Genomic DNA, 25,496 nt, shown 5'->3' with positions numbered 1-25,496 from the left:
CGTCGCACACCCGAGGGCCCGCAGCGTTGAGGCGGCCTCTGGATGCCCTAAAGGTGCCGGTGGCTCCCCCAGGTGAAGCCGAGGAAGGCTGCGTCGTGAGGCCGTCGATCGTTTCTTTTCTTATGCTGAGGGGTGGCCCTGGGGACCTGTCGTCCTATGTTTAAAATGCCCTGTGGTTTTTGAACTTCAGGTCGCGAAATGGGTCCGAGTGAACCGGAGACCCCGAAAACGGAAACGAAAGGACAGAGAAGAAGTGTTTGAGAAGGTAAGGGTCCCCGAAAGAGAACACTGGATGGAGTTCTTGATCAGTCTCCCCATCTGCCCCCCTCCCCCCAATACTTGATCACAACAATAGGGTAGCATTTTTTTTTTTAACGTTTTAATTAAATTTGCAGTAAACCTTAGATTTACCTAGGTATAGTTCTATAGAAATACTGATTGATAATCCAAGTGATTATCAACGTACTTTGTTCTCAGGAAGTGAAAACGACCCAGGATGCAGATTTCTTTCATGCTCTTTAAATAGAGCATCAGAACAAAAAGCCAGTTCCATTACATTATTACATTAGACCAGTAACATTTAGTATGGTATATGGTATTATTATGATATAATATCTCTAAAAACCAGGGAGTGTTCGGAATAAATGACCCACAGAGTAAGGTTTCTCTGTTTGATCCTGAGAGAGACCACTCACACTCGTTAATTTAGGCTATAGATACTCTCAAAAATGGAGAGAGAAGATGAAAGTAGTGTATTACTTTTGAAACAGTGGAGGGATTTTGTTTACTTAAAGCAAATGAGAAATTTGTTTTTCTATATTTAGAATTTCAGTATGCTCCTTTGCAGAAGTTTGGACTACCTGTTTTCCCCTGAAATTGTATTAAGTTAAAACTTGATTTGTCATTGTAGTAAATATTATGAAATAAGGTAAGTAGTCTGTTATTTCCTGAGTGCTTTTGTTGAAAACTCTTAAAAGTGAATGTTTTTACAAACATGGAAGCAGATAGGATTTTTGTTGCTTTTGCTTTAATGATTTTACTGTTTTTTGATTCTTGAAAGCACCGAGGGATTAAAATAGCAGTGTGTTGTTTTTCTGCTGCTTAGAATGTATGATGAATCATTTCTGACTCTGAAGCCAAATTCTTGCTGATAGCATTGCTGCCAACTTCTGTGATGTGTTGCCTTAGTATGGGCATTGCAGCGTCCGAGAATGTGCACAAAGCACATCATAATGAAGGTGATACCAAAGTTTCAGAGTGCATTTAAGGATACCGAGGGCAGCTTCTGAGAGAATTACAAAAAGAACTGGCCTAGGAGTTCGGTCATTTGTAAGGAGACATTCAGTGTATGAAAAGCCCTTCCCTTTTTAAACAAAGAGTCATACATGTCACTTCAGTTAAACAGTAATAGAAAAAGTGGTCATTTTGAACTGGCTTGAGTTTTCTGACTGTACCTTAGCATGCTGTGGTAGGTTGTGTTGGTTTAACTTTTCATGGTCTAGGTGTTTTTAAAAATGTTCGTGAGGTGATGGATGAATGAGATCATAAAATGTCCAAAGAAGGAAAAAGAGTTACAAATTGGCTCGTTTAGTGGTTAAAAAAAATATTTTTTAGCTATTATTTTTTTTAAACCCAAAGTAAGATTATCCAAGCACACAATGTTTCATGCATAAAAGAAGGGGAAACCCTTTATGGATTACCAGGTACCATCACTACCAAAATCTGAATTTGAAGTAACTATATCTGTGAGACCCACTGTGTCACCCGCCTGTGACCTGACCACTGCCCTCTGAGAATGAGAAGGCTAGGGACTGAGGAGTTTGCCTTCCAAGAACATTGGAGTTCTTTCTTCACTGAGGATTTCTCCTTGAGAGAGGCTATTGTGTTGGAGCTTATGGGGAGGACGTGCTTCTGACTTTTCTTAGAAATTGTGGGTAGTAGTTTTGAGGAGGACATGAAAATGAAGTGGGTTGAGACTGTCATGCCGAGCTTCCTTTCAGGGAATGAAGCTTAAAGCTGACTAGCTTTGAGGGTGGAGGTGGCGGGGAAGGGGGCAAGAAGAGGGGAGGTTTAAGAATTGTGTAAGAAAGTATTAATTATCAATGTCTCCAGTTTTCCCTTCTGGTTCTGCACAGCAGCTCAGCCCTTTGCCCACTGTTTTGCCTCTGCTCTATCTTGGAGAGAGTTTGGAGCTCACTGAGGCAAAGCATGTGATATTTTCAAGGACAGGGAGAAAGGGGGTGCGATTAGCCACCGAGGGCGCTAGAACAAGTTCTGAAAGACACAGAAGCTGTACAGCAGCTGGTAGCCGAGGTGTGACCTCTGATTGCCTGAGTGTCTATTCCAAAATATGGATCAAATTCTGTGGTATTGAATATTGAAACCTAGGTCTTATGTTAACCTTTTGCTGGGATTTGAACCTGTTATTCATTTGAATCTAGGTGGTTAATTTAGCATGGAGTTGAGCTATGTTTTTTAAAATGTTCACCATGCCACAGGTAGCATGTTAGTCAATTTTTCTTTTTTCATGCATTTACTGTTTTTCTATAACATTAGAATTTTTCTCCTTTTATTTGTTTTATGTAACCGTAAAATAAAGAGTTTAGTTGTTTCTGTAGGTTGGACATTTAAAATCTAGCTATGGCTTTTATTTGCCTGCTTTGTCTCGGCCCCTTGCTCTCCCTCCTGCGGCCCTTTCCTCCAAACCCTAGGTCTCTATTTGCATCTTCAGGCTTCAGGCAGGATTCGGCCCCAGGAATTAACGTGGGGGATGACTGGTCTGTATTTAACTATGCTAGGTCATAGCATTTTCCCTCTGATTTTTACTGACTGGGGGAAAGCCATCTTCTGACCTGCCTGAGGAAGGAAAACAAAAAGCAGTGGTGCAAGGCCAGAGTCTTAAAAATGGTCATTTGGCTGGAGTTAAACATTAAAGAATGTAATTTTATAGGAATAATTATTTTCCCTCCTTAAAATCTTGAAAGTGCTAAGTGGTGGGCATAACCTGGTATAGTTTGAAATACTAGTCGAGGTTTTCAGTGAACTTAGAAGGAGAAGCAAAACAAACTTATCCTGTGCTCAACTGTGGGTTAAAATAACGAATAAGGAAATAAAGTAAGCTGACTGAGTGAGAGGTGCCCCTGCAAAAGTGCTCTCAGATGCTCTCCTGGCCGGCACCGCTGTGTCGCGTCGTTCCCACCCACCCACCAGGTAGCTCTGCTGTTTTTCTGTGCCACCTAACAGGTTTTCATTTCTTGTCTTTCTGAAAATGAGGCTTTTTTGGTCTGCATTTTCTCCTATGTTCTCTGACTTTTGTTTCCATTTTATTTTATCTTCAGGTTTTAGCTCTTTTTTCCACTGGTGTAACTTAATTTCTTTACGTTTTTGTTAATTTGTTTTCTTAATTTTCAGTTTAAAAACTCACGTCTCTTTTTGCTGTTAGGCCTCAGGTATTTTTCGCCTTACATTCTGATATTCTTCCTTTTTCACTATTTCACGTTCCTTTTATTTAGTTAGAATAATTTATGCAACAGAAAGGCAAGGGGACGTGAACAACTGTACAAAGAACAATTAGGATGAATGGGTAAGCCTGCTCTGCAAAGGACTGGTTAGACAATGGTGATGCCAACAGTGAATTTGTACAGTGTATATTTTTAAAAATAATGTTAATAGATTTTGCTAAGTGACTGTTGGTTTTGAAAGAACACACATGTTTTTCCTGCTTTTATCTTTAACTGATTCAAAGATAAATGCCAACTGGATAATTGAATACAATGCCATTGAATACAATGGATATTGTATTCAAAGATTAAGGACTAATACAAAGTTCTTATAAATATATACATGTAAAATAATGTTTTTGATAGTTCTTTTATCAGTATTTCAGGGATTAGGATATACTGTAGAATAATAATTTATGAAATCATATATTTGAAGAAAATACCTGAATGGTGTCAGTGATTTTTTTTTTAAGAGAAGGAAAATTCCAGTTTTCATATTTGAAGGAAGCATGCTTCCTACTTTATACACATCTGATAACAGAGGGAACAAATTTTAAGATACTCATTTCTGGTTATGATGTCAGAAGTATTCACCGGCATACTTTCAAAACATTGGAAATTCAGCAATACTAAGCGTTGCTGTTATTATTAACAAGCACTCCTTCCTGTGAGTTTGTTTCCAAGTAAGAGTCTTGGCGAGGGTGAGATGGGTCTCTGTTACGAGTAGTCATAAGAAACACTAGGTACAAATGGTTTCCAACAAAAGCACCCTGTAAGGTTACCTTAATTATTCCTTGCTGCTAGAACCTGAAAAATAATACCCTTGAGCATAAAATTGTTTAAATTTTAGTGAAATTTTCCTTGAAATATTGAGTGAAACATGAAAGTCTAGGAAGAAGGTTGTGAAAATGGATTTATAATATTCAGTGGCCATTTTAGTAGGAGGCAAAATGATAAATTCGATTTTCTGAGTCCTTCAGAGAAAAATACTGGACCTATTTTGTTTGTGACACTAAATTCTGGCGCATTTTCACTCTGCTTTTGTTTTCGCTTGTTCTTTGCACACGCTTGATTCTGAAGTCCTTGATAGACTTGATGATAATTCACAGAACATTTTTAAATCCAACTTGGTTTAGGCATTTTGCCACTTTTATTGGCCCTTTGAAAATTTTACACATTCTAGGAGAATGTTTTTATTACAGTTCTGATACTGAAATATTCAACATGATAAAGGTAGGTACAAATTTTAAACTAATAAAGTCCTTTACTGCTATTTGTCTTCTGTGACCTCAAGATCTGTTTTCTATTTGGTTTATGATTTCTGGAAAACAGTATTTAAGACTAATAAAAATTATCTGGTTCTTTCTTGGATCTGTAACAGCAGATGGTAACTGTGTTAGGCTTGACTCTGGAGCTCTTAGGATACGGAGCTTGGCAGAATGGTGCCAGATGAATTTAGGGAGTGCTGAACCGAAGGGTCTTCTTTTCTTTATAGGAACTACTCAGATTTAGCAAAATGGTAGGTGCGGCAGCCAGTTTTATGTAATTGAGGCAGCCTTCGTGCTGAGTGATTTCCCAGACATTGGTGCCCTTTCCTTTTTTCAAAAATGCTCTTGCCCTGTGAGAATTCATAACCAGTCTACATATATATAGCTGTAATCTCTTACAATAGCTTCATTGATACTTGATCTCGTAGAAAAGCTTTATGGATTCGAATGAGTCACAGCTCTGGAGGCAGCAGCGCCCTCCCTCACGCCCTCCCTATCAGTGAGTGCCTTTGTGTCCTGCGCTGTTCTGATTGTGCCTTTGGGTGACAACTTACTTGAGCGATGGGGGGAGGCAGAATAATTTATTAAAAATAATTACAAAGAAACCAAACAAAAGGGTAATTACAATGCTGTTAATATGCAATTTGTTATATTGCTGAAGTATTTCAGACTCAGTCTTTTTTGTGGGTCTCCCTTTTTTCCTCTGTAAATCCCTAGAAATCCCTACGTAGTTAACAAAATTTTCTGTACCTAGGTCTCAGATCAGACCTGGTTTCACAGGATCTTGGTTGTTTTTCTTTTTACCCCTTGGCAGGATCAAGATAGAATTGCTGATAGAATGTGTTTTTGATAGCCTCACGAAGGAATTCTGACCTGTATAATTTTGTATCATTACATTTTCATCTATTTCATAGATTTTTTTTAAGACTCTGCAGTTCTTTAAAAAAAAAGTAAGAATTCCAAGTGTACTGAAATTCCTTCCCATTTTCAGCTGACATGATAGGAAAAATTTAAAGTATTGTTATCCATTTACCCTCACGCACTTATTCACATATTTTAAAAAGAACCTTTGAATGGAACTATTAATATAATAATAGCTGACACTTGTCATGTGTCAAGCACTCTTTTAAGTGCTTTACATGTATCAGCTCATGTAAATGTACCATTAAAGTAGTGTCACAAAATAGCAATATGATATGAGGATGTTGTAGACTGTGTCAAGCACTTTGTGAAGGTAGATGAATTATAAACAAGTCGAATAATTGCTATAGAAGAGAATGCTTTGGGCAAGATTTTAAAATTCTTTTTAACCCAGGCTATTGACAGTCCTAGACCACCAACATTTAAAGCATACGTTTCAAAGTTAGGAAAATCTCAACCAGCATGTATTTTGAAAACACTTGAAAGTGTGCAGATAATTACCCTGGTGTTGATTTTAGCGGATTTGATGCCAGCAGCCATCAACTCTTATACGCCGTGAGAGATGAAAGCCATTTTAATATAAAACATAAGAGTTTGGCTAGAAAAGGAAGGCGGGCAGGGAAAAATTTCGTGACTTTAGTTTTATAGGAAGCATTAGTTATATTCCTGTGACAGAATGCTTTACTTGGCAATCATTGCTCATGTTAGGCGTTTTAGTGAACTGCTGTTTGTGCCTGGTATCATATGGCACTAATGAGATGCATTGTTCTAGTAGCACCTACTCGTGTCAGTGCAGTTTAGGGCCTGTCATTGTTTCCATTAATCTTCTATTTTAGGAAGTCGACACTGGCCTGTGTCTTTAAGTCTAGCCAACATATATTTCATTTATATTTTTGGGTCTCTGCACAAAGGAAAAATGACACTCAAGCATTGTGTTTTCAGTGCTTAGAAAAGGACCTAATTATATACACCCTTGGCAAATATTGGTTGAATCAACTAGATGCACGAATCTCATTAATGGTACCTTTATGTAAAGTCTTACCTGGCTTCTGCATTAAGAAATTTTAATGACAGAGTTTTTCATTAAAGCATGCTTGGTAGATCTTTACTATAAGTCGTGGGTCATCTTTTTCGTCTTTTCTATAAAAAGCTCAAAGCCAGGAAGACTGACACTGACTCCAACTCTGCCTCCTACTTATGTGCTCCGTAAGTTTGTCGCTTGAGTTTTGCTTTTATCTGAAAATCCTTGTATTTTGGCCAGTTAAGCCAATTTGTATTAATTATAAAATTAATATTTTCCGTTTTATGGTACATTTTTTTCTTGTGTCCTTTTTTTGGTATTTAGGAAGGCTTGTGTTTTTGTTCTAATGGTTACTTTCACATGATAACATTTTTGCCTCTTGTTCACTTTTGTTTGCTCATGTGTATTGATTTCTCTGCAATATTTCCTGCAATATTTAATATCTAAAATTAGATATTAACCTTTTCTCACCACTCTCCTCTTTGTCTTCCATCCTGTGACTTGAAGTGTTTTATCTTTCAGTTTCCAGATAAATACCTGTAACAGTCAACAAACTAATGTATTTTTCATATAATTTTCCCATCCCCTTTACCCTTTATGATAGCTGTACTAGACCTACAATGTCAGAGCATATAGCCATTACGTATTATACTGTATCCTTTATAAAATCACTTAGCTTTAATTCTGCAAGTAAGTCTATATTTAATGCTCATCATCTACCCTTATATTGATCTTTAGTCTTTTGGTTTTTTGAAGCTAGTTCTGTAGTGGATTTCTCAGGAAGAGCTTGGGGCAGTATTTCCTGAGCTCTTGTATGTTTATAAGTTTATACGCTTTGTACATGAAGGTCAGTTCAACTAAACATAAAATCCTTGGCTCATATTTTCTTTAAGTATCTTGAATATGTCCCTCCATTGTCTTGCATAAAGTCTGACACTAGCCTCATTTCTTTTCATCAGAGTGACCTGCTTTTTCTCCTGGATGCCCAGATATTTTTTTTTGAATTCCAAAATTTTTTATTTAATATATCTCATTATGGGTCCATTTTCCCAACTGTCACTCGCTTTTGAACTTTACTTTCTTGATCTGTAGAATGAGAATAATGACAATTGTTTTTGCTTGCTCAGAGAATGGATTTGAAGACTAAATAAGATACTGTATGTAAAGTGCTTTAAATTTATTTTACTTCTTAACTCTTTAAAGCCCCTTGTTGTCAGGAACTTTAAAATTTTAGAGTATTTCATTTTGTAGTCAGTTAGATTCCAGTTGGCTTTATATTTGTGAGAAATCTAAGTGGATACTCCGAAGTCTACTTTGTGTATATGGCAATAAAGAAGCTCACTCTGATCCACTTGGGCAGAACTACTGGCCTAAAAGCACTGTTACTTTTTGCAAACACCTCTTTAGAAATTCCATCTCCATCGTATTCCTCTCATATGTTAGTTTCCCACAAAAAACTCTGGGTTTATGTAATTTTCATTTATATGTGCATAAAACAACACAGAAGGAAAAAAGGACTATTCTTCAGAGAGCTGAAAACCTTAAATGAATCTAATCAGTCAGCATATTTTCTTAGATTTGTTGTATATAAGGCCTTGTGTAAGATGCTGCTGGAAAATACCAAAGAAATAAGAGATGTCATTTCGGGCCATGGGAGATAAAACACACAACATATCAAAGATCACTTACAAAATAGCATGTGATAAATCCAAACCAGTGTAGCACAAACCAAGGACATGAGTATGTATATGTTGCATTTTACCTGAGGCTACCCTGGACTAAGAGTTTCCATTCCTGGGCCTTGTTTTGATAAAGCAACCCTTTACACATGCAGGCTGGAAGTTATGGTGGGAAATTGGGTAATTGAATTAACTGAATCCATTTTAATGCTTTTACCTGATTTGTAAGCACAGATAGGGGTCTGATTGACATACATGTAAATAGTGTTAGTGTCTTTATTTGAATATGTGATTTTAAAAAATAAATGCATCCATGTTCTGGAAGTAAGGCTGGAACCCATCATAGAAATTCTGCTGACACTTAGGAATCAGAATGATTTGGAAACTCAAGGCTAGAAATGCAATACTGTCTCTGATTCTGTGTAGTGCATTCCTTATTAAATTCTATATTTACTTAAACAATTTATTTACTAACTAACTTCACTGCATATCCACAACATGCAAAGCACTTAGTAAGGAGTAGGGAGCACAGAGGAATGGAAAACAGTCCTCAGAGCTTTTACTGTTGAGATGTAAAAAACTGGAAAGAAAGCAGAATTGAATCAAACTCCTTTCAGAGGTAACATCAGGTATACATGCAGAGTGATCTGGATCTCACAAGGAAAGGAGGTTGTATCACTTTGGGTTGTTGGCATTATCCACAAGCCTTGTCCAGGCTAATGAAGCGATACAACTATTGGTTCCAGTTCATTCAGCTCTTGATGAATTGTAGAGTTGAGGATGTCATAATTTCTGTTCCCAAAATTCAGGTTGTTTTCATGAGAACCTACTGAAACTGTGAAGTCGGTCGAGTTGACCCTTGAACAACTTGGAGGGTGACCCAGGAAAAACTTACAGTGAGTCCCCATATCTGAGGTTCCTCCACACCCCTGGATTCAGCTACTTATGGATCCGGTAGTCCTGTAATATTCACTAATGAGAAATATCCACGTGTGAGTGGGCCACATGCAGTTGAAACTCAGGTTGTTCAAGGGGAAGCTGTACTTCTCTCTGGCTTGCTAATGTCAAGTCAGTACTGCAGCAAACTTAGGCTGCCTCTGAACTTGAGGATGTAAGTTTTTCATTCTTTGACGTGTATCTTTCAGTTTTGGATTTTTTTCCTTCCTGTGTGGTTTCAAGGCGAAATGAGAATATCACAGGTGGGGACTTGCAGAGGTCTTCAGAGTTTCCCGCTCTTGTTGGTTTTTGGATGTTGTGTTATTTTACCCAGAAAGATCCCATGTGTTTTCAGCACTGCAGATGACTTTTTTTTTTACAGTATTTCTAAAGACAGTTATATACTCCTTTTATTTATTTACTTTTCCCCTTTTATTTTTTGATGATGAGAACAAACGAACTTGTCAGGTAGGCCACAAAAATGGCATGAAGTGTGTATCCAAATCATTGATCGTTTTATGTATCCTTCTATAAGTGAAACAAGCATTGGTTTTTTTGGAGTATTAAAATCTAAATCATACATCTGTGAAGATTCAGATTTTATGTATATGAAAGCAACTAAACTGTTTTCCTAATTAGTGCCGAGGAAACTATGTAAAATGGGGAAATGGTCTCAGAATATAGGTCTTGATTTTTCTGACAGATTCACTGAAAAGGCAACAGTAGTCATTTTATGTGGTTTCATGTATAACTGAAAGTAGTAAGGCTCATTCTGTTAATTTTCTGGGGCAGTTTTTGTTTGGTGTCCAAGAAAAATTCGTGACATTCATGAACAGCATGAGATGTTCAAGTAGAACAACAGAAAAAATGCAGAAGAGAAACAGAACCTACTGCTGGACTGTATTCATGTACAGATTGGTTTCTGGTGTTTTCTCCTAAACTGTCACACATACGAGCTTTAGTGTTAATTGTCGAAACATGCACTTTTATATTTATTCTTGACATTAAAGGTAAAGGATGCTGAGTGCTCTCATAGACAATAGGAGATAGCGATTCTGATTCTCTCTCTTAACAACTTTATTGAATTATATGTTGTATATATTTTATATGCCAGGAAACTCACTCATATGCAATTGTACAGCCACCACTACCTTAAGCTTTAGAACAGGTTTCTGTCGCCAAAAAGTTCCCGTGTGTCCATTCATGGTCAGTTACTATTGGTAACCCTGTGCAGCTACTAGTCTGCTTTCTGTCTTTATACCTTTGCCTTTTCTAAAAATGTCATATAAATGGAATCATGTGCACTTGAGTCTTTTGGATCTGGCTTCTTTTATTTTTCATAATGTCTTGAGGACCAGTGATGGTCCTCAGGAGCCAGTTTCTCTGCCTGCTCATCAGCACTTGATATCATCATCAGATTTTTTTATGTTAGCCATTCTTACGGGTGTTCAGTTCAGTTCAGTCATTCAGTCGTGTCTGACTTTTTGTGACCCCATGAATTGCAGCACGCCAGGCCTTCCTGTCCATCACCAACTCCGGAGTTCACTCAAACTCACGTCCATCCAGTCAGTGATGCCATCCAGCCATCTCATCCTCTGTTGTCCCCTTCTCTTCCTGCCCCCAATCCCTCCCAGCATCAGAGTCTTTTCCAATGAGTCAGCTCTTTGCATGAGGCAGCCAAAGTACTGGAGTTTCAGCTTTAGCATCAGTCCTTCCAAAGAACACCCAGGACTGATCTCCTTTAGAATAGACTGGTTGGATCTCCTTGCAGTCCAAGGGACTCTCAAAAGTCTTCTCCAACACCACAGTTCAAAAGTATCAATTCTTCAGTGCTCAGCTTTCTTCACAGTCCAACTCTCACACCCATACATGACCACTGGAGAAACCATAGCCTTGACTAGACGGACCTTTGTTGGTAAAGTAATGTCTCTGCTTTTGAATATGCTATCTAGGTTGGTCATAACTTTTCTTCCAAGGAGTAAGCATCTTTTAATTTCATGGCTGCAATCACCATCTGCAGATTTTGCTACTGCTGCTGCTAAGTCGCTTCAGTCGTGTCCGACTCTGTGATTTTGGAGCCCCCAAAAATAAAGTCTGACACTGTTTCCACTGTGTTTTTTAATACGTTAAGGCTTCTGTTTCTTGTGATGATCTGTAAGTGTCCAAATAATCCTAATAAGGTTTTGTCCTCCATTTTGCAGATCTGAAGGCGGTAGTGCATTCAGTGGAAAATCTGAGTGTTTCACCCAGGATCCCCAAATGAGTCACTGAGCCTAGAGTCCTCATGCGTCAGCTGTAGTGACCTAATTTTGTTCCCACTCTGTCTCCCTGTGACTCTGGTCCTCTTTGTCCGTGTAGGCTTGTTAGCTGTTGCTTTCTTTTGATTCTTGTAGAATAATCCATTCTTATGTCTCTGGGATTTTGACTGATAAAATCCAGTTGTTTCCTACAGAGGGGTGGTGGTGTCTTGGAGAGGTAACTCTCCTCCCTACAGTGTGCAGACCTTGGGTGGACTCAGACCTTGAGTGGCTCGGGCCTGGCTCCCACGGTGGCCCCCTTTGCACCACCACCTCACATCCTGTCAAAGGGAGATAGGTGTCTTGCTAGAGTCTTTTGGGAGTTAAGTGAGGTGTCTTATCTAAAACGGGTGGCATTTACTGAGTACTTAGTATGTTTTAGAGCACCTCTTCAAATAAGATGGTGAAAGACTGACTACCTAATGGTATGTGGATAGACACCATTCATTTGGGTTTTTTCCTTCTCCACAAAAATAAGACAGGAAAACATTCTTAAATTTATTTACAGACCAAAAAAAAAAAAAAAAGATCCATACACCCCCAAACAGCCTTGATTTCTTCCTGTAATTGTTCTTTGGTTTTCAGCAAATACAGGCATAGGTATACAAAACTGTTAACGTTTTGTCTTTATCTTTTGACTTTGTTCAAGAAGACCAATCCTGTTTCTCAGCACTCATCTACTGTTTCATTTGCATCTCTCCAGTTTGTCCACTATAGTAGAATAAATTGTCATTGTTCTTGTTCCAAACAGGAAGCTCTCAAAGTGCTCTTCAGGCTGTTGATAAGATTTCTATTCTAGCAAAGCTCTGTTTTAAATGAGTCTATAATCATTTTTTGTGCTCAAGTCATCGCTTTTGTTTCTTCTCCTCAAGCTGTTTTGATCTGAAGTTCCTTTGAAGGCTGGTGGAGCTTATACAAATTCCAGCTAATGAATGACACTTAGTATTGGGCGCACCTCCTCCTCTTGTCATTTGCAGTCATTTCTGGTCTAAGGAGAGAACTGTTACCTTTCACTAGGCAGGGTTGCAGTGTTTAATTTATTTCATGACAAAAAGTGAATTTTAGTACAGGTGGTTGTCTTGAAATACTCTCTGAAATGGTTCTTGGTCGTGTTGAGTTTCTAACATAGTTTAGAACATTGTTTTTGTAACTGGAAATCTCATCTTTGTGTAGTACAGCAGCACAGAATATCAGGAAGAACTAAGAAATTGAGGTAGCTTCAGAAACTAAAACCACCACCAACAAGGAGCTGTCTTAAATAACTGTTATAAGTGGAGCACCTGGAGGAATGCGCTAGTGACTATAATGTTATGAAAGCTACTTGAAGTCCTTGACACTTGAGTGTGCCCGGCCACAAGAGTGCACAGAGGTTGGGAGAGCATCCGGTGGAGAGCTCGACAACTCACGCTTCACTTCAGCACTTCATGTGGGATGCAGTATGGGACTGGAGTAGTTAGGCTGGGGGAGGGCCTTTGAGCCTCTCTAACTGCAACCCTTGTTTTCCACGTGAGAACTTGGAGGTCCACAGCACTGACCTGGGGCCAGCCCCAGCTCTGTTCCGCTGTGCTCTTTTCAGCCTTCTGCTGGAACAGCTCCTGAAGTGGGCTTGTGGAGGGGGAGCAGCTTTGGGTTCTGGCTGAGGAGAAACCCGCGCAGCTGGTCTCTTGTGTCATGGAGCAGGGATACCTGAGCAGGGTGGAAAGGATGCCATGGGAGACCCAGGCTGCCCCTCCAAGGCCACTCCCTGTGGCCTGGAAACTCTTCCAGAGTGGGATCTTTGCATGGAGCACCCTCGAGTGCTGGCTTGCCTAGGTATGGACTGGGTCAGATTTTGAAAGCTCAGGCCTTCCAAAGAGTGGGCAAGACTCTGGTGAGACAGTTAGGTGTCTGCAAGGGTTTGTATGAAATTTTGCTTTTCATATTAAGTTAGTAATCTTTACAAGGTATAGATCATTTGAGGTTTTTCTGATATCTGTCATGGACCAAGCAACTATGACATGAAAATCACAGGTTTTGCTGTGTGTAATCAAACAACAGATTAAAAATGTTGTTGCTGTTTTTAATCCAACAACAGTGTGACCCAATAACAAGGCATTATATTTTGGAATGCAGTAAAGTTACTCTCACAAATGCCTTTTCTTCAGCCTGTGCGCATACTTTTTAATGTATACATTATAATTTTTTCTAAATGCAAGACTGCTTTCCATATTTAAATATATTCATCCCTTGATGCTTTCCAGATGTAAAGTGAAGTTTTTCTGTAGTTTTCTGACTTGGCTATTTGCTTATGGGCCAGATGACACCAGCTCTACCCCCAAAACAGTAGTATCAATAAATGTTGAACTTGGGTTATGAAAGGTTTAGCTCCCCAGAACTCTCTGTACTACTGGCAGGACAAAGTGAATGGGAATATTATGGTTTAGGGAAGGAACTGGCTTGCGTGTTCTCTGCAACACAACTGGCAGGTGGTTTCCCAGACGGACAGGTGAACGGAAAAGGCAGGTTCTGAGCCCTTCCATTTGTGTTGAAGGCGCCCTTCCCAACAAAATGAAAGGTGCTGGAGAGAATGCGCTGGTTGATACTCCTGCATTGCTAACACCTGGTGTACTTTGAGTCTTTATTAAACGTTAAGTCACTGGCATGGATAACAGTAGCATTACCTAATCTTAGCGCACTGGGTTATCATAAGACAAATCGAAATGACGTTGAACTATCTTCCGACAGAGGATCACTGATGTACCACTGGGCGTGTATGGCTGGGTGCCTGTGCATGCGAACACACACAGTTTACCCATTTCACTGGCCCTTCACCTCTGGGCAGGGGAGGTTTGGGCCGAGGCCTGCTCTGTGACCACTCTCTCCCATCTTGGAGGAAGGCTGCAGCCGCTATTTCCAGAGCTGGCGCTGTTTGCGTCTGCGTCTGACTCTGACTCATGCTTCCCTAGAACGGCCCTGTGCATAATGCAGAGTCATTGTCATCATGAGCCATCCTAGGGAGAGGCTCAGTGGAAAAAGTGAAGGTGGAACAAACCTATCTCTAGAACAGAAGGTGAAAAATACTTTTCTGCTTAGTTTTGCTCAACTTCACATTGGGTTTTTGGGGAACTGCTGTAATCCAGTCGAGTTCAAGATAAAAGAGAGAAGAGAGGAAATCTGACTTATTGCTATGAGACTCTTTGCTCTGGTGTTCAGATTCTTGACTAGGAGGAGGAGTAGCAAGTAAAACACCAGAAGTGATTGTTACAGTTTATGAACATGTATTCGTAGTTTCTTGGTTTTTAATTTTTTATATCAGACCTATTTTGCAGTCATACACTGTTAGAAGAGAGAGGAATGTATTATAAATATATGTGACCTTCAGTATTCTTATTACTTGTCTTTAAAATAATCTTTTCAATAATCTTGGAGAGTGAGACACATTATTTAAATGAAGATTAAAAAGAAGTATTTCTGTGGTACTCGGAATTTTTCTGTGCAAAACTGTTAACAGCGTATTTAAAAGTAACTTCCTTTTTTAAAAAGACAACTCATTTAGTAAATCTTAATATCAGAAATAATTCAAAATTAAAATAAGTAAACAATAAAATACTGTTTTGACAATAGTTCCGTTTTAACAATAGCTCAGTAGAGAAGAGTTGAGTTGTTAAGAACGTTTACTTCCCAGGCAGTTTCCCGACTCTAGTTTTCTTGGCAAGAGAAATGTTAATCTGTTGTGAACAGACACTTTTTTTCTTCTTTTCCCGTAACATGTGTGGTTTCCATTAACTTCTCTCTCCACAGAACTTTGGAGATGGCCGCAGCTAATGCCTTGTGGGTCATCTGTACTTTTAGAAGTCAATTGAAATCGTAAAGCACATTTCCTCCCCACTAGAGGCCTTCATGGTATTGAAATCCCGTATTCACCTCTTACTAGCTTTTTCATCTTGAATAAACTAGCCTGTGTAAGCCTCAGTTTCCTCATTTGTGAAATAGTTACTGCAAAGCACTTACTAAAGAGCTGGCACTGTGTCACTGCTCACCAACAGTAGTTATTAATGTTATTGGTGATGGTCTTTTTCAGGGCATAAAGGGCTTTTTCTTACCAGGGCACAAAGTCATTTGTTGTTGGTGGTACATTAATGAGAACAGAAGGAACCCTGAGAACCAGTAAGCTAGACCAAGGAATGTAACCATGGGAGGAATGGCCATAAGGGTGTGAGTTTTGAACATTAGGCTGGTGTCTGTAGGACCAGCTGAAGTGTCCCCAGAGTTAAGACCAAGGAGGCAGCCTCATCACTGCCTTGACAGGTCCCAGCCATGCCTTGAGGTGCACCTATCTCCCAAACTGACACAGGAATCTGCTTTCTGGGGCCACTGCTCAGGGAAACACTGCCTTGCAGTCTGTTGGAAGTTTCCACTGGGACCTTCCAAAGAGAATTTTAGTTGACATCATCAGAGCTGTATTATTGATTTGGCTTCAGGTCTTAATTTAAGTGATCTTAATTTGCAAAAAGTGTGGCCATCAAGAAATACAGTGCTTGTTGGTGTACCGAGCTTCCAAGAAGCTTTTGAAAACAAGTGTTGAGATAACCCCATACACATATCCTATAGCTACAGAGGTCTGAGTTTGCAGTAATATGATTCTTATGTAGAACTGACTTGGAGTAGTAAGTTTCCCCAGGTACTGACTTACTAATAGAAACCCACCCAGACGCAGAAGAAATGGGCCCAGTGTTTGTCTCAACTATGAGTAGTGGGTTGTGCCTGATTTTAAAAAGGCTTCTCAGAATGTCCTTGCTCATGTAAACCCAGGATCAATATTTTTGGGGAAGAAATCTTTATAGATAAGCCATAACAGTACTTGATAATCAGATCTCATTTTCAAGTAGTTAAAAGGGTCATTGGACAAAACTCTATGAACTGACTTTGGCTTTTTAATTGCTAATGATTTAAATTCCACATGCCCTCTAAATTATGAGCATGCTTAAATTTTTTATGGGAAGGAAAGTACTTTTTTTTAATGTAGGGTAATTTTCATGTCAGATGTTACACTAGCCAGCTTGCTCCATCAGATTATGAAGGTTGCCACATTTATTCACCTAATCCCTCTTTTTCCCTTGTGAAGTGATTTTAAATAGAGATTAAGGCATGAGAGAGAAAGTGGGATGGGATGAGGGGAATGAGTCATGAGAACACACTGCTGGTCATTTTTGTTAGTCCTTGGCATTCTTGGAATATTCTTACCTCTGTTGACAGAGAGCAGTCTGGGTGTAGTTCAGCTGCAGGCTCAGACGCAGTCAGGGTGGTGTGGGCCCGTAAGGAGGCCCCTGGAACCTTCTCCCCATTTCCTCCCAGGCAGAGCAGTGAGAGCCACTGGAGGGATTTCATAGGCCAAGGGGGCACCTCTCAGCCGAGAGCCACAGCAGTGTGAGGTGTTTTTCTGTACTACAAGCCCAAGCACGGGCTCTGCCAGTAGGTCTGTTCGTCACCGTGTCTCTGAGCAGAGGGAGAACAGTTTTATTGCTTTCTTCCCAGAGTAGAGGAAATGCTTAAGAGCAGTGGGAGAGCAGGGGACAAATATAGTATTTCCCTTTTCCTGCCTGAATACTCTTTTCCACAACATATCATTTTCATAAGATCCTATCCACTTGAACTAAAAATAATTCCACACCGTTTCTATCAGATTGGCTCTCTTAACCACTTATGTACTTTTTTTTTCTCTCCCCTATTCAGAAACTTTTATACAGGGATGTATATGATGGTCCTAAAATGCATGTCTTCTAGACATGGAGCATGCTCTGGAGCTGCCAGCTGGGACCTTCTGTGAGTAGATGGCAGGGGCAGTCTTGTTGGCCTGGCTGTGGGTGGTCAGGAAACTCCAGAGACTCTGATTAGCTTATCCTCACACTTATTTCTTTCATGACCCTTTTTCCAGCAGGGGCCATTTTGTACGCTTGTCACCCTGACCCTTCCAGCCTTCCATCTATGAGCCGTGTCAGCCCATGGCACTCAGACTTAGCCCTAGAGCCCATTCTGGTTCTGTAGTAACAGTGCCAGATACCATCTAGTCCCTTGTCCTGTCGCAAACACGGCCCGTCATGAGTCTGCAAAGCAGAGCTAGTGAGTTTATTTAGTAGCCACTTGGCGGAAGTTGCCTCTTTTAAGAGATGGGAGTGCAGGCGTTGTAGGTTGACTTAGGGTGTTGTGCATAGCCTGATTTACCAGATTACATTTTTCTGATTATGTAAAATTATTGATACTGATTTTAAAAAAACCTAAGTTTGAGGTAAGTGGCTTGTGTTAGGTTTTAATACATGAACATAAGATTTTAATACATAAGAATTTCTGTAGTTTCTCATTTCCTAATTGCTTTGGGTGTCTATTATTGTGCATAGCCTAGTGCCTGGCCTGGCTTTGCCCATTACAAAGGTCTTGCTTGTGTTCATAGGGGGCTGGACTCTGTTCCCAGGCCCCAGCACTGCCCCCGCCGGCAGCGCTCAGTAATAAGTAAGCTACTCATGGTTACTGGCTAATAGGGCCATGACCCGGTTTGAACTACATAATAAGGAAAGAGCAGATTTATTTGCTCCTCTTGCATGACTCCCTCCCCTCATGCTCCTTTATTATCTTTAAGAGGAAATTGAATAGCAAAATTCTGCATTCTCATAATGTTAATAGCCTGATGTCATCTTTTCCACTCTGGAGTCAAGAAAATAAGAGAGACAACCAAAACACAGATTTAACACTTTGCAGCTGTCTAGGGCTTCAACTGTAGACTCTCTCTGTGTATATATATGTTATTAACTGCTTGTGTAAGGTGTAATATACATACCATATAATTCAGTGTACAATTCACTGATTTTTAGAAAATTTCAGAGTTGTGCAGTCAGCACCAGAATCCAGTTTTAGAAAATTTCCATCATCTCAGGAAGATCCCTGGTGGCAATTAGCAGTCACTCCTTATTTCCCCCAGTCTCCCAAGCACCGGGCAACCAGTAATCTACTTCCTGTTTTTAATAATACTATAAGTTTGCCTTTTCTGGATTTCATGTCAGTGGAGTAACACAGTATATGGTTTTATGTATTTGCCCGCTTTCACTTAATGTTTTTGAAGGTGCATCCACATTGCAGCACGTGTCAGTAGTCTGTCCCTTTTTATTCCTAAGTTGTATTCTGTTGTGTGGGTATACCACATTTTTGTATGTCTGTTCACAGGAGATGGACATTGGGGTTGTTTCTGGTTTGGGGCTATATTTATCCCTAGTTGCTCAGTTGGTAAAAGAATCTGCCTGCAATACAGGAGACCTGGGTTCGATCCCCGGGTTGGGAAGATACCCTGGAAAAGGAAATGGCAACCCACTCCAGTGCTCTTGCCTGGAGAGTTCCATGGACAAAGGAACCTGGCAGGCTACAGTCCATGGGATCGCAGAGAGTCGGACACAGCTGTGCAACCAACTTTCAGACTTTCACCGTAAAGACTCACATAAGTTTCTGTGTGGATATGTGTGAAGTTTTTTTATTGTTTTGGGTGGGTTTTTTTTTTTTTTTTGTGGCTGTATGCTTTTAGTCCTCTTATAGTTACCTAGAAGTCATACAGTAAATTTACGTTTAACTTTTTACGAACCTGCCAGATTGTTTTCCAAAATGGTTACACCCTGTTACATTCCTACCAGTGATGTATGAGGCTTCTGTTTTTTCCACATCCTTAATCACAGACCATATTTAAGGAATAACCTTAACCTTTGACTGTTTTTAAAATATTCTTCTGCACAGAAGAAAGCTAGGAACAATTTTCAGGTTTTTGCAGTTTTTCAAACATCTTTAATACGTGTTAACTAAAATCACAGTCCTTGGCACTCGATTCTCTCTAATGTCTAGATTCTGCCAGCAGGCTTGGTTGTAATAGTTTGTCAACTTTCCATTTTGCTATTTTTTCTTATAAACTTGATATAAAATTAGATTAGTTTACTTTTAGAAGGGATTTTATATTTGTGCTTTTCTTTTTTTAGTTTCTCTTATTATTCAAACCAAAGGTTGTAAGTTTATATTTCTGATTATGTACATTGTTTTAATATAGAGTAGACACACGTATATATAGAGTCATGTTTTATGGTGCTTTAAATAATCAAATGGTAAAGTTTCTAGCTTACAGAATTAGGTAGCTTTTAAAGTTTCTTTATTAAAAATGCAACTAAAGGATGTTTGTATAAATCTGGGCTATTTCCAGGGAGCTCACAAAAGTTGTCGGGAAGACTCTGTCATATCACTTGACATAGCAGGGATTACTGTACACTTTCAAGACCAAGTGTTGAAAGTTGCTCATTATTTTGTTTATCCTAGGTTTTGCAGGTATGGTTTATTCTGGCAGTGAGCTTATCAAATAAACTTATTTTCTAAATAAGTCATATAATCAGTCATGACTGAGCATTCTGGTAAAACAGCCCTTGCATCATGAGTGAGGTTCATGACCACTGTTGCGGTGTGAGCAGAAGCAGGAGTCTCAGAAACCTTGTTACAGGCCCATCTGTCCTTTGAATTTGTGATGATCCAAAATGGGTTTTAGCATCGACCAGGTTAAAGGTAATACTCTTCAGGGAGGGCGGGCACCTTACCTCACGAGAGGAAAAGACGAGAGGCACCCAAGTGACAGAAGTCTGTGGGAGGGAGATAGTGGCAGAGATGCTTTTCTTATGATCTGGGAGCTGAAGAGACAACCTCAGCTGAACATGATTTGCATGAATTAGTCTGGCTTCCGTAGGTGCTTTATCATTGTGGGGTTAGTTTGGTGAAAGGGGGTGGTTCTCACAGGGCAGAATCACCCCCATGGGGGTGATGTTGGGGTTACAGGGACTGGGGGTACTCCTGGCCTTCAGTGGGTTCAGTCCAGGGACGTAGTGTGTACGATGCACAGCCGTTTCCAGCGTGGCAAGGAGTTACGCTGCCTCCCACACAGTTGCCAGGTGTCTGCTGGAGAGTTACACAGGTGAAAAATCTGTGTCTAATACTTAAGCTTTAAGCTCTTTTATATACACAGCTTCAATATTTACTGAATTATCTAGGAATGTAAGTGCCAGGTAAACCTAGGAAGATTGTATTTTGTTGAATTTTCCAAGAGTTGTTTGCCATTTCAAAAAATCTTGTCATCAGTGGGAATGCTTTTGTATCTGAGTAACTACACCACACACCTGCTTAGTTTGTGTTAATAGGTCTGTGTTTATGGGGATTCCTCAGGCCTCTCATTGCTTCACTATGTCTTATAGGGTACTGAGGCGTGGAAATACTGAAATCTGAATTAATGCATTCTGACAAACCTTCCTTTTAATTCTCCTTTGTGTCAGAGATGAGGCATTCTGTTAAGGTCTCCCCATATGTGTTATGTGAGTTACGGTATTGCAGAATTTCATTTCAGGATAGTTTTAAAAGTGAGGCATTGTTTCTGATACCATGAGAGCCGTGGGTTCCAAGTTACGATAGGCTTTTGGTCCACATTACCAAAATATTAAATGTTTGCATGTGTGTGGAGGGAAGGGGCAGAGGTGACGGGTCAGCAGCGGCTCTCAGACAATGCACGTGGAGCGAGCATCCTGGTAAGGGGGAGGTGCTTGCGTGTCTTGGTCTGTGCTCAGTTCTGTAAACTGATTCTCTCATGGGCCCTGTGGTGTCCCCTAGGATGCAGCCTTCTGTACTTGCTTCCTTCACCAATGCAGAATCATCCCCATCACTGTGTCCTCTAAGTGGGGAAGCAGTGATATCAAGAGGCCAACCACATACTTCTGGGAAGAGATGTGGTTGGGAGGTGCGGAGCAGAGATGAGAGTGAAGAATGAAGCTGTCAGGCTTCATGATAACATGACTGAATTCCTTAGGGGTGTTGCACAGACTCAGACCTCAGATCGTTTCACCAATCTCAATTTTCCCGGCCTTTGCCGTTTAGCAGGTGTGTGTGTGACAGGAGCTGAGCCCTATCGCCAGCCCCCAGCCCAGAGCCACGCCTCCCCAGGCTGTGTGTCTCAGCACCGAGGTTGGTCGGCGCTCTCAGGTATGAGTGCCCTTCTCCCTCGCTCTGCATTTCTCCTGCCTGAGCTCCCAGTGCCCTCCCGAGCTGTGGACACCTGCCCTCCCTCCGTTCATTGCTCCAGGCGACTTGGTCTCCTGCCATTCACTCCTTCACCACAGGGTTTGAGAGACCTAGCATTTTGCTGGCTGTTTTAGCACTGATCAGTTTGTAAATTTTTCTAATAATGTTCTACTCCTCCTTGTATCTGTTATTGATATTTTGGGTGTTTCAGTGATTATAAACACCTTCTCCAGGAGCTTATCAGGGAACACGGTAAAGAGGAAAAAACTGAATTCACCCGTATCACGGGAGCTATTGAGGAAGGTTTACTCAGGCGCAGGAGGTTGGAATTAACTTTAATTTGGTTTTGTTTGTGATAACCAAGCGCCTGTTAACATAAAAAGCTGAGTTTCCCCTTACCCTTCGCATATGCCTCGGAAAGTCCCTTGGTGAAGTCTGGGTGACACCATAGGGTGGCATGGATTACAGCATGCCCAGCAGGGCTGATCCGGTGGCCTCCGTGTTCCACCAGTTCTTGTTGCTGAGATTGTGGAAATCTGGATTGAATGCCAAGTTGACTGTTGCAGCCATGGTTATGTTCCAGTTTCTGCCCAGGATAACTCAGTTTTGTTTTCTGGTGTGGCACCTTTCCTGTTTTTCTATTTCAGCCAGGTGTATTCAGGCCTGGCCTTCCAATTTCAAACAAACCATGAGTCAAGGAAATTAACAAATTTTTTTCTCATTATAAAAGTGATACTGTCTATTAGAGAAAATACAGGAAATCTAAGAAGGTGTAAAGAAGAAAATTGAAAACTACTGGTAATCCAGTTATCCAGAGAGCTACTTACTCTTAATATTTTGGTATTTGTCCTTGAAATCTTTTGGTGGAAATAAATATTGAAAAAGAATGAGAGCATGCTTTTTATTCGTCACTTCTACTTTGTGACTTCCAGGGTGGTTCATTCAGATTACTGTTTTTAAAAAAAAAAATTCAGTGATTTTGAAATGCTGTGTCTTTGGAAAGATCTTTACTTGTCATAAAAGATGACTTGATTGATGAGTACTGGAATCAACATTTAACTGCAGCCATAGTCCTGGCTTTCTCTAGGACTTGTATACCTTAACTAAATCCATTTGAAAACAATCCCCAGTATACTGGAGTAAACTTCTGTAAATGCAGACTGTGGTCTGATACCACTATCTCCTGAATGGATGGTTGGACTGGGTGATGAGGGCCTCTGGATGACTCCTTTTACCTTTGACTTCTGTGTGTGACAGTCGATGTTAAATGTGGCAGCAGAGTGCTGTTTTTCCTCTTCTCTCAGTGTGAATCAAACTGACATCCGTTTCAAGATCTGAGGGTATGCTGCCAGCTCGCCTCGTGACTTGTGTGTCGAGCTTGCAGTCACAATATGGAAATTATGGAAGATGAGCCTCTCTGTTCAGCAATTAACTGTGGGGCTATTTCTGTTCTACTTTAAGAGTTACGGTGAAATTGATACTCTCGACTTATTTCTAAGGCATATGCAGTTACACAATGGTCTCCTGCTTTCTGGCTTTTATTAAAATGCAAATAGTCTTTTTTTTAAATGCAAATAGTCTGAACTTCAAAGTAGCGTAATTGAATCCTGAAAGGAGTTATTACTCTGATGTTTTGCTACTTTGGGTATTTTTGTTTTATCTTTTGGCCTGGTTGGCTTTTCTGACCCATTTTGCTCTTTACACCAGTGTAGACCCCTCCTGCTGAGGTATGGTTCCAGGCCAGTGGGGAGGCTGGTGTTTGCAATGCCCAGTTCGTCGCTGCAGTGTTCAGGCACATACAAGTGAAGTAGTGTTAGCACACACAAGTACATGTCAGATGCACGTTTGTGTGGGTGAGGAGCATTCATTATTTTGGCAATTCATTTCTCTTCATTTACCTGTGTTTACTTGAATGAAATGGAGTCAGTGCTTCTCTCTGTATTTGTTCTTCATGCATCTGCTTTTCTTAGTTTAAGAAGATGTCATGAGGGTGCTTTCCCTCCCAACATCCAGTAACAGAACATGTTGGCCATGCTCCGCATGTTCCCAGAGAACCAGAACGTGGTGTCAGGTAGGTCTCCATCTGAATGTGAGGAGGAAATAAGTTCCTCAGAGCAGCTTTCTGTAGAAGCTTATACCTGATTGACACCTCACCATCCATCAAAGACCGGGAACACAGCCCTGTGCTGGCGCCCTCGTGGTGGCCAGCAGGCGGAGCTTGAGGTCTGAACTGCATGCTCCTGAAGACAAAAAGGGACCTTTGGGCTTTACTCCCACAAGGCACCAGAGAGCTGCTGAACCTCAACTCTGTATCCTCTTTCAGCCCAAATTCCAGAGGGTGGGAGAATTATTACATAAACTCCCTCAGCTCTCAACTGGATCATGTCATTTTAGGTTCGCTTTTCAAAGTGTACCTCAGTTCAGGCAGGTGAACGCTCTCTGCTCCCGTCTTTCAGCGTGTTCGCATGTATCTGGAGGGTTCTCAACATTTGTCAGCTGTGTGCCACAGCCGAGGGGCTTGGATGTTCCAGACCCCACCCCTTCTTTTGATTACCTGTGTTTCTGCTAAAGACCTCTTCTTCCAGTGTTTACAGCGGGGAATGAGTAGGTCGCTGAGTCCCCTGTAGCTTGTTGCACTTTGTGGTTTCTCTCATCCTGCTGTATTAAGCAGAGCATGGAAAGGGACCTGATCAGAAGGCACGTGTTCCAGCATCTCACGCTAATGAGAGGGGGCCGGAAAACCTCTGGTGTGATTCGGAGTAGGCCTGAAGACACGCTTTGTCTCATGTGTCCAAGAAGACACTGCAGGCCCGGACTGGCCGAGGCCAGCGGCTGTAGCGTGCTGTCCTTTGCGGTCTCCCCTCCTGGAGCTGTAGTTACACCTCCTGGCCCTCGGAGTCCTGGGGCTGGCCAGGTGTTGTGCAGGTGCAGGGGAGCCATTCTGGGCCTCGCGGTCTGTTCGACCTCACGTGGCCAGTCAGGAGGCCTGTCCCTTCAGGACCAGAGAGGACTTTGCCTCTGGGGAGATGAGGCAGGCATCTGTCTTTAAAACGGGCCTCTCAGATTTGTTTGATATAAGTGAGTTTTGTTGTTCAGAGGTGCTTGCATTGACACAGAAGCTGCAGGGTGAGATTGAGAGGTGTTTTTCTCTGTCTTTGGGGGAGCAGTGAAAGGCAGCAGTGTTCACCTTCACCTTAGGCGTCCCGTGGGACTGGTCAGAGGTCAGCTGGGTACGGTATGTGTGTGCTCCTGTGCGTAATGGGGAGAAGGGTTTTCTAACATTGGGCCAGGTTCTTGAACACTAGAGTTCATTTTAGAATGGCTATTTTTGCTATTTTGGGGATACCCATATAACTTCCCAGGAGATTGGAAAGTGCAGCTGGAGGCACACCTGACTTGGCTGACTTCAACCAACCCAGATAGCTAATATAGCCCCATGACTGGGTGCTGCTAATCTCTAAGGTAGTTCTCTATGCCTGGGTCGTGGACACTGGTGGTTGGCACAGTTGAGGTGCCAGCTTGGTGTGTCCTCATTTCGCCTCTTCTTCTGATACCTTTGTTCTTCATTCTGGTATTAGTCTGTCTTCCCCGCTGTCAATTCTGGTGCCAGGTGCCCAGCATGTGTCTCCATTCTCATCTTTGGTTCCTGCAACAGCTCACATAGTGACTCCTTCCCTCTTTCCGAACCTCTTTGTCCAGTTTTCCTCTCCTTCCGACCTTGTTACTGTGGCTTGTCTTTCTTCCATAGATGCTCTGGTGAGCCTTGAGAATTGATGGGTTTACGTGAGTGGTCCTCTCCCCATTTGTCAGTGACTCTT

At 41.0% G+C, this 25,496-nt stretch overlaps 1 protein-coding gene across 1 annotated transcript in view; it reads left to right on the top strand.

Moving 5' to 3' along the window:
• LOC104985724 (chromosome unknown open reading frame, human C9orf3) overlaps window positions 1–25,496 on the top strand; it is a 424,441-nt gene that overhangs the window by 344,603 nt on the left and 54,342 nt on the right. Inside the window, exon 15 of the mRNA XM_010836042.1 lies at window positions 191–265. Within this exon, the coding sequence (XP_010834344.1) occupies window positions 191–265 (75 nt within the window). The remainder of the gene's footprint in view (window positions 1–190; window positions 266–25,496) is intronic.

This window comes from Bison bison, unplaced genomic scaffold (assembly GCF_000754665.1).
Source record: "Bison bison bison isolate TAMUID 2011002044 unplaced genomic scaffold, Bison_UMD1.0 scf7180017864057, whole genome shotgun sequence".
NCBI lineage: Eukaryota > Metazoa > Chordata > Mammalia > Artiodactyla > Bovidae > Bison > Bison bison.
Note: the sequence above shows the minus strand (reverse complement) of the source record. Positions and strands in the feature narration are given on the sequence as shown.